Here is a 9,548-nt window from a genome sequence, read left to right on the forward strand (position 1 = left end):
TCAACTCTTATCCAAACTTGCTTGCATCTTCAAACATCAAGTCAAAATATATTCTCAACAACTTCACAATATTTTTTAAAAATAACATCTTTAGGCAGGAAGTGAAGAAAGACAATGACTCAAGTTTTTATTAAATTAAAGACAAAAAAAAAAAGATAGTTTTGGCAAAAGAAAGAAGGGATTTCATTAATCAAGAATAATGTTTATCCTCAAAATATTTAGTCATAACATCAGCTACGCTCCTACGCCTTTAAGAGGACTAAACCTATGTCATCACAGCTCAAGAAAACAGATAAACCAAGTGACCTAATCTGAAATGTTATAATGCACAATAGGAATGACTGCTGCACATTATATACAAATGTGTAAAACACTATACTGAACAAAGTAAATCATGTATGTCACCAACAGGGACATTTGTACAGATGTTTGTTATCTAACGACAGGACCGCTTCCTATGATATCAAAGGAAACATTGTTATTGCTGCTATAAGGATAACCACTATCTCGTACTCCACCATAGCTCGCTGAGGTGGTAATTGATTCAACATCAAAGTTCAGATTAATGGCTTCAATCATTTTCTCGATCTCTTTCACCACTTCACTCATTGAAGGCCTATCATCTCCAATGTCTTCAAGACACCTCATTGCCAGTTTCACAAACTCTTCCGTGCCACTCAGAATGTCTGATTCTGAATGCATGGCAGGATCCACAAGACTAAAAACATTCCCTGTCTCCTTTAGTTCCTCCCTCACTAATCTGACAATGTATTTATTTTTCTCCAATGGAAACCTTCCAGTCACCAGCTCCAGCATCACCACTCCAAAGCTATAAACATCACTCTTCTCAGTCAGTATCTGGGTCATATAGTATTCTGGATCCAAATATCCCTGCACGAGCATGACAGGAAATGTATGAACACTCTTCACAGCTTTCTTCTTTCTCTCCCTCTACGAAAAAAAAAAAGAGCAAGTGTATAGGCATTAAAGACTAACCAGTGTTCCCTTAACTTGGGTGGTGAACTGAGCTCCATCATCACTAAGAAGTGTGGACAGACCAAAATCTGCCACTTTTGCATTCAGACGTTCACCCAAGAGGATATTGTCGGATTTGATGTCTCTGTGTATGATGGGTGGGTCAGCAAGTTCATGCAAGTACGCCAAACCTCTAGCTGCACCAAGGGCTATTTTTAACCTCTTCGTCCAATTTAATTGAATTCCAGATTTCCCTGCACTCAGATCATCAGCAAATGAGTAATTTCATCCAGAAGACAATGCAAGCATCAACGTTTCTCAAGTGTATCCAATACTCTAGTTGAGTGGGATTCACGAGATAATTGGGGAACTAATGAGTTCACAAGTTTTGTCTCTTAAGCTAACTCAGAGTGACTAATTCGAAGGTTAAAAGAAGGCTACGAAAGAGATACACTGAGGAGAATCTATATAAAAAGTAGCTAAGAATATTTGTTTTTGCAGCTGGAGAACAAATGCTGCTCTTTATTTCTGGGTAAATTGAATTTTAGTAACCATCACAAAGGGGAAAAGCAACCCAATGAAACAAAAGATTGCTTCATATTACAAATGGCACCTTAGTCTTTGCCTCATTAGTGCATTTTTATGCTCAGATCATGAACCGAGATTAGAATTAAATATATGCCTATTTTTAAAGTTCACCTTTATCTAAGGTCAAGCAAGTTATTACCTGAAAGAGCTTCTCTGAGGCTTCCATTTGGAACATATTCATAAATCAGCATCTGTTCACCTTTATCGTAACAAAAGCCAACTAGATTGACAACATTCTTGTGGTGAACCCTTGATAACAGTTCAATCTCAGTCTTGAACTCCAGGGCGCCCTGTAATGATCCCAGTTGAGCTCTTTTGATTGCCACTAGATCTCCACTTTCCAGCTTCCCTTTATAAACCTGGCCAGAATCAAAATGTGATGACAGTAATTTACCAACTGATGGAATTAGAGAACTTCAAACCGAAATATCAACAGAATAAGAAATTTGCATAATGAAGAGATTAGAAATTTCACTTGGATGCTAATAGAGTACTAGTGTAATACTGTCAAGATAAATATCTCATTAAATAGAGCTCTTGCAAGGGAAGATACAAGCTTTAAATATCAATTCTTTTAAAAAGTTATGCTATATATTTTTAATTAGACAATAGGGCTAGAGAATCTGCCATTTGGAAAGGATTGATTGAGATCAATTATAGATTCATTTGTCAATCCACAGATTCCCATTTCATTTCAAGCTATGGAGAGACTTAATTGACTCTAAAGTTATTTATGCCAAAGATTATAACACAAAAGAGGAAACTTGTTCATTAAGAATTGAAGCCTGGAGCATGCAACAAAATTGAAACTAGATAAAGTGAGCAACCAAGAGTAAAAAGTATCCTTTTCAATTTAGAAACAATTATCACATAAATAGCTGTAAACTTGAAGCCATATGGAAAGTGTTAGTTCTTCTATCTAAGCAAGTATTATTAAGTTCTTCACTCTTATAATAGATCAATAAATTCCCAAGTACTATTCTCTAAGCTATGAAAAAGTTTGCTAACAGTCCTTACTCCTTTATAATGAAAGACCAAAGAAATCAAATTACTGTTCTGGTGCAATTCTAAATTTAATATTACAATTCAATGAGTCCTGTTTTTAAGACCAGAAGTAAGAATAATTAAGGAACAAATATAAGGATTTGAGCATCTCCTGGTGAACTAGACCGGTCCAAAGTTCTGATGGCACAAAAATGATACTTAGCAAGAGAACAACCGTATAAAGCACCAAAAATTATTAAAAAGAAATTCAGGGGATGGCAACATCTACCTTCCCATAACCCCCAACTCCAATTTCACTTTCATGTGAAAAATTGTTGGTGCACCGTTTGACATCTTCAAATGAGAACCATCTAGCTCCCTTCACTTGAGGAACTTCACCTTCGTTCCAGGAAGCTGTGCTTGCACGAAAAACAAAAGAATGGCTAACAAAGACATGAAAGCCATAAAAAACATTAGAATTAACAGCTTATGAACTTACAGAAAGGATTGTTTGATTTAGCAGCTCTCTGAGCTATCTTCCTTTGACGATAGGCATAAACTCCAGCAGTGGTTGTAAGAACCACAAGCATAAAGCTACACATTGTTACTCCAATAATAAATCCAATGCTTTTGCTTCCCTCTGCAGCTTTTTTAAATGGGAATGAGAAAAGAAAAGCAAAAGTATTGAAACCAACACTAAGAATATCATACTTATTTTATATATAATTTTAACAGTCACCTGGAAAGGAATTATAAGACATATCCCTGAAGAAATAAGGCCCGTATGGGGAGTTGAAAATTTGGTTATTGAGAACATTGCCAATGGTTGAGATCCCCGTTCGATTAAAGTAAGTATCACCATGAGGGAAGAATGATATGCTCAATACAAGATACCCATTAATATCCATTGTCGAACTCACCAAACACACTCTTTTTAGTGGTACTCCATGAGATACAAGAAAAGGTTGCAAATCGTTTCTTAGAAACAAATAGTTGCTGTTATTCTCAAGGTTAGAAAAGCTGAATGTTCTGAAGATCAGGTAACCAAGATAAAGACGTTTGCAATCAGATGGAAGTTTTGAGTCTACAAAGCAACCCACAGAGGCACAATCTGGAAATATTGAGATATTTGAAGGCTGGACTGTATTGCATATTTGTGTGGCTTCTGGCTTTCGACAGAGTGGATTGTCATCAATCCTGAAAAAAATGTAGATAAAATCAATTAATTCTAGGATAAGAAATAATCCTAAATCTTATCGTGCTAGTAGATCGTCAGAGCTCAAAGATGAAATTATATAAAAGATGGAAACGGGAGTAATAGAGACAAAATGTTTACATAATCAAGTCTTTGCTGTCGACACTAGAGCTAAATCCATCAATGAAATTATTCCGCAAATCTATAAGATGAAGACTGCTGCTGATGTTGGCAGAAATTTCCACGGTGCCATTAAGCTGATTGTTTCGTAGTAACCTATGGTCATACATGGAAATTCGTAACTCAAATTAATTTTAAAAGCACAAACATGCACATGGAAAAATGGGAAGGTCAAGCAGAGCAAAGAGAAAATCTATAAGGAATCGCAGTCCTACAGAGTTTGAAGTTGAGGTAAGCTGAACAGTGCTACCGGTACATGCCCTTCTAATCTAGTTTTTTCCATCATTCTGAAAATTCATAATCTATTATTAGTCACACAGAAAGCTGACAATCTGACAATAATGATGTAAAAATTAAGTTGATAAAGCTAATGGTTTTATATCAAAAATGCATGGTCATTACATCATTGAGATACTGTAATGAAGCAGAAAGAAACAAGGATCTCAATACTTAAGTTTTCCCCAAGTCTAAAATCTAAATGAAAAAGATGCACCATGATAAAATATAGCTTGCATAGAAATGATTCATCTCCTCTTGCTCTCCTAGAAACATGCATTTTTCCTTCTACTATTCCAAAGATTATTGTTTCTTCGCTTTCAGCAATGTCAGTACTATATCGGCACAATCGCAAGTTCCCAACCCCTTGGATAAGGCCCCTGCTTAAGATTGATTGAAGCTCAGATACACACAATCTTGAGCAATATTATTGCAAAGTGTTCCTACTAGTCCAAATACCTCTACAACACATTAGAAAAAAAGTGGACTAAGATAAACTTAGAACTAGCCTATTCCTTTACTAAACACATTTTCGACATCCATAATACCTTCTAAAAGCCATGATATCTTTTTGTATAAGCCGTTCTTACAAATTTTAGTATCTTCATCATTCTTTCCAAACTGCGGAACTTTTGCAATACTTATATTGCATATATTGTGGGAATTCAAAAGGGATCGAGAGAAACTCACATTGTAGTTAAATTTGGCAAAGTCTGGAACCACAGAGGAATAGTGGTTGGATCAAAACTATTATTACTCAAATCTCTGCAAATACAGGGCATCAGCAACTAAGATAGGTTAAGTAAATTTCTACAAAGTATGAATTTTATGTCAATGCTTTGCATGCTCATAATGGAAGTCATAGTAAGTGATAGTATTAACAGTTTGGTTGAGGCAACTCACAAATATTGCAGATTCATTCCGGTAAAATCAGGTATTGCCCCACTCAAATAGTTGTTTGCCAAGTAGCTGCAATACAACATCATAAATTAAAATGAAAGAACTAATGACTATATGAAATAGTAAAGAATGAGCTCAAGTTGGCTCAAGGTATTCTTGCTGGTGTACTTACAGCTCAGTCACACCAGTGAGCTTGCTCAAATTTCGGGGCACAGAGCCACTAAAAAAGTTTTTATCTAAACGACTGCAAGAAAGAGAGAAACATCAATCCTAATCAATAACAAATTTCTTTTCAGCAAGTGACAATTGAAAGATCTGAGATACACTCACATGACTTCTAATGTCCGTACAAGTCCCAATGTGTCTGGAATACTTCCATTCAGCTGGTTTTCATTTAAAATGCTGTGAAAATCATCAAGGTAATCAATCAATCTCAAAACACGTCATGAAGAATTTAAAAGATTTTCTAGTAAATTTCACTAATTTAGAGTGAATTGATTCACAAGGGCATTTACTAATGACTAAAGAATGTGAAATAGTCCTTAAAAATGTTGAGAAAAAGGGCCAATTGCCAGAATCTTAAATTGAAATTAAGAGGCTTTCTATCCAGCCAGAATCTTCAAACCTTTTTTCTTAATAAATTTGTTTTGTCCGTATAGTATGAACTCAGGAACATACATACCACTTTCTTGGGGTAAGCATTTTTTTCTTGCTTACATCAAAGGAAGATTAGTTTCACTTTTTGTTTGGATTGTCCCAAAATGAAGTTTTCTTTGTTTGTCAGTAACTTTTTTCCTCCAGCATGTTCTTGCATTATGCAGCATTCACAGGACAGAGGACTTGGTGTTTCTAAAAGAGATTACTGTAGAAAGATGTAGGAAGTTGAGAAACGAATGGGTCAGAATATTATGCTTTTAGAAGTGATCATTGTAGGAAGATGAGGATGAGTGGACATACTATAAGAAGAGATCCTGGAGTCGTAGATGCAGAAAACATATTGAGATAAATCCATCAATGCTAATTGGTCATGCGGAGAGAGAAGACTAGAAAATGCTCCAGTGAAAACTAAAAAATGAAAGGCTGAAACTTAGAGGAGCTTAAACAGGAAGATATAAGAATGAATGAAAGATATGACTATAGATGGGGATGAATTAAGGGGGAGAATATACATAGAAGATCATCAGAATTGATTTTTTTAGTTGGATAAGCACTAGATATGGTCGAATAAGTATAATCTATGTTTCCAAAGATCCTTCGCATTGATTTGTTTTGGTTCATGTAGTCAACCTCATATGCTAGGATTAAGAATTTAACATTGTTCTGGTGTTTCTTAGAAAAATTTTGGCACAAAAGCATACACTCAAGGTAAAATTTAGTGATATAGTAATTTTGAGATATAAATTTAGAAATAACTTACAAATGCATCAGATCCATATTTGAGCTAAAAAGTTTAGGTGAGATTGCACCTGAGAACTTGTTCTGTCCAAGATGGCTGCAGATAGAACATAAATATTGTTGAATTCATCAAGGAGGACGCAAAAGAAATGGTATGCAACAGACTCAGTGAAGAAGCATACAAGTGTTTGGCTTTAAGCAACATATCCAGGCCGGTAGTAGTTGAGTTGGAAACTGGTAAATGTCCCTCTAGCTGGTTATCACTAAGATCTAACCAGACAAGATTTGCGAGATTACCTATGGAATGAGGTATGCTTCCGTTGAATTTATTGCTATTCAGAAACCTGAGCAAATCAAGTAACCATGGTTAGAAAAAAAAGGTGTAATGTACTAAGGTCTGGACAACATGCAAACATTTAATATCCAGTCCGTTTGATGCTTGTTTCAGACTATAAGTAGTCAATGTTTAGAAACAGATTTAAGATGAACAAAAAAGGTTTAAATTAAGATCCTTATCCCAATTTCAATGAGGAGAATCAGCAGGAGAAATATAGATAGTATACACTATAAAAAACAGAAATATTAGGTTTGATTCATTAATCCGAAAATACAAAGTGAGGTGAGTATAACCCGAAAGTGAGAAAAAAAGATGAAATGTAGATAGATACTTACAAATGAATAAGTTTCGTAAGTGATCCTATAGATTCTGGAATCGGACCGGAGAAATTACATGCCACAAGAACACTGCTATGAAAGAATGCACGATTAATCCCTCAAAAAAATTAGTTAGACAGGTGGTATTTATAAAGATAGAGGGAATGAATTGCTTACAGGTCTACTAAATTTTTTAAATTCCCAATATTTGATGGAAGAGGACCCGTCAGACCTCTGTTGTTTGACAGATCCCTACATACATACACAATAATGGTATGTTTATATTCATTGTTAAAAAGAATACATTTTTTCTATTATTTGGCAACAGAGGGGATTATTGTCAAACCAAATTGACAAACAAGATTTCTTGTAGTTTCATCATTTGATGCTTTGCCTCAAACTTACACATTTGTAATTTAGAAGTATCAGCAAAAAGTTTATGTTTATAAGGAACCTACTTCAGAAAATCTTTCCAGATAAACCCAATTTTCATAATATGTCGATATGTCCTTAAGAATGTAGGCATAAACATTGGTAACCAGTATTTGAGCTTATGCTGCACTAGCCGCTAGTCACAACTCACAGACGCTTTCTTTCCAACTTTAAGTTGTCAATCATCACAAAAATAGAGATAGTTACACTGAAAGTAAAATGAATCCTAAAAAAATCAAGCCAGTGATGTTAGATGATCAGATTCATACAACTTACAAAGTCTGCAATTCAGATAACAATGAAATATCTTTAGGCAGTGGACCAGCTAAATTTGTTCCTGGTAATATACTGCAATGTCAAATAAACAAAATTGAATGCTACATTAGCCTTATAAATCAAGTAAAAGACTGAATACCACTGACATTCAGTTTCTAAGAGATAAGAACAGACTCACATCTTAATCACACGTGATTTGTTACAGAAAATGCCCTCCCATTTCTGATCACATGGATCATGTTTGATCCGCCAGTTCGGTGGTGTATTTTTCCATTGTGTTTTGAGAGATCTCAATGCAGTCACTGCATGTTTGTTGAATTAATAGCTAACATCAGAACAACCAAAAAGGCAGTAGCCATTTTCAAGTACTGAAAAAGTAGAGTGGGGAAAAAGATACACTATTAGGCAATGGCTAACTCAGTGTTCTCCTTTTCAAGTATCAGTTTAATCAAAGCTATAGAGGTAGTGTCCATTGGAAATGCAACTGTATCCTTATATCTTCACTCAGTGATCTAAATAAAGCTAGCAATACATGCAGAAAATCTCATTCTAACGGATGATTGTGACTAACTAGTGACTAGATACACAGAGTGATGACAAACTGAACTTGCAGAAGACAAAATTAAAGGAATGATAAAACTTACAGGGAAACACTTCAAGGGGGATGATGAGGCTTACAAGTTCCAGGAGATAAAATGGAATTTTGGAGGGTTACACATGTACTTCTAAACAAATATATTTTGCACATAGGAAAATTTTCATGTTTAAAGAGCATCAAAGAATATAAACAAAGCAAATAAGTAATAACAATATCTAGCTCAAAAATCTTGTAGAATTACAAGCCATTGAATCAGGGAACAGAACCATGTAATCCATGAAGCAGGTCTTGCACCAACTTTTCTAACATGTAATCCATGAAAAATGAAAACCCACAAGCTAATAACAATCAACAACAATAATTTTAGCCTATTCAGAATGGAGAGGCATCAGTAAACAATGATCAATAACAAGTAAAAAGGAAGCAAAAGCTACAAATGATAGAAGGGGGAAACAAGACTTTTCAAAAATAGACAAAGATTTGCAACAACTTACAGTCAGTAGGATTTGTTCTTGCTACCACAACCCAACCATAGGAAAATATAAGCAGATAGACCAAAATTCTAAGAATCATAGCTATAACGGGAAATAGTTTTTTTTTTTCTTCTTTCCAATCAAGTGAGACACTCAAATTGGAATTGAAACAATTAAAAGGTGTAAAAGTTCCCGATGTCCAAACTATTTATTGATATCTAGAGCTAATAAATGACTTTCATGGTCAGACTGTCAATTTGTTGACAAGTTCATTGAGATATTATTTCCCTACCTAAAAGGCTTTGTTTTATGATGAGCCCATCCAACTTTGTGAGTGGTGCAAACTAATAAAAAGTACCAAAAAAGCATTAATAAAGTATTCATAACTTCTTTATAACACCTATCTAACCCTGATTCCAATATATATAAACACATTTTCTTGAATTTTACCAAAATATAATCAAAAAGCACTCACAAAAAATCATCACTTGAGGTCAATTGATGAAAGTGTACGCCTAATTTACTCTTAACATTTAATGATTTTAATTTTTAACACACCACCAACTTCATACCCAGAGAAATTATCCGTATTTTTTTGAGGCAAGGTAACTATTAAAAGAAG

General features: G+C 34.7%; 1 protein-coding gene across 4 annotated transcripts; it reads right to left on the reverse strand.

The window, feature by feature from the left end:
* Positions 1 to 164: 164 nt before the first annotated feature.
* LOC130803523 (leucine-rich repeat receptor protein kinase HPCA1-like) lies at positions 165 to 9,204 on the reverse strand. Of its 4 annotated transcripts, none has more exons than XM_057667657.1 (19): positions 8,948 to 9,202; positions 8,034 to 8,157; positions 7,856 to 7,927; positions 7,325 to 7,399; positions 7,166 to 7,237; positions 6,676 to 6,837; positions 6,516 to 6,590; positions 5,429 to 5,500; positions 5,271 to 5,342; positions 5,102 to 5,167; positions 4,889 to 4,963; positions 4,138 to 4,209; positions 3,884 to 4,018; positions 3,287 to 3,744; positions 3,047 to 3,193; positions 2,837 to 2,961; positions 1,703 to 1,922; positions 997 to 1,229; positions 165 to 891 (listed from the first exon to the last, which is right to left on the reverse strand). In XM_057667657.1, exons 1-19 carry the CDS (start codon positions 9,024 to 9,026, stop codon positions 433 to 435), a joined length of 2,793 nt encoding a protein of 930 aa, XP_057523640.1. In that variant the 5' UTR covers positions 9,027 to 9,202; the 3' UTR covers positions 165 to 432. The 4 variants fall into 4 exon arrangements, with proteins under 4 accessions (XP_057523640.1, XP_057523638.1, XP_057523641.1 ...); XM_057667655.1 differs by having other exon boundaries at positions 166 to 891; positions 7,166 to 7,240; positions 8,948 to 9,204; XM_057667658.1 differs by having other exon boundaries at positions 167 to 891; positions 3,047 to 3,187; positions 7,166 to 7,240.
* Between the last annotated feature and the right edge of the window lie 344 nt (positions 9,205 to 9,548).

Source organism: Amaranthus tricolor, chromosome 17, assembly GCF_026212465.1.
Source record: "Amaranthus tricolor cultivar Red isolate AtriRed21 chromosome 17, ASM2621246v1, whole genome shotgun sequence".
Lineage (NCBI taxonomy): Eukaryota > Viridiplantae > Streptophyta > Magnoliopsida > Caryophyllales > Amaranthaceae > Amaranthus > Amaranthus tricolor.

Bases quoted from the DNA above. Each gene is read 5' to 3' on its own strand.
- LOC130803523 (XM_057667655.1), bottom strand. From the start codon at position 9,026: ATGATTCTTAGAATTTTGGTCTATCTGCTTATATTTTCCTATGGTTGG. The intron at 4,019-4,137 runs GTAGGACTGCGA...GTATGACCATAG, and splicing joins TTACCTCAACTTCAAACTCT to GTTACTACGAAACAATCAGC. The intron at 3,745-3,883 runs GTAAACATTTTG...CATTTTTTTCAG, and splicing joins GACAGCAAAGACTTGATTAT to GATTGATGACAATCCACTCT.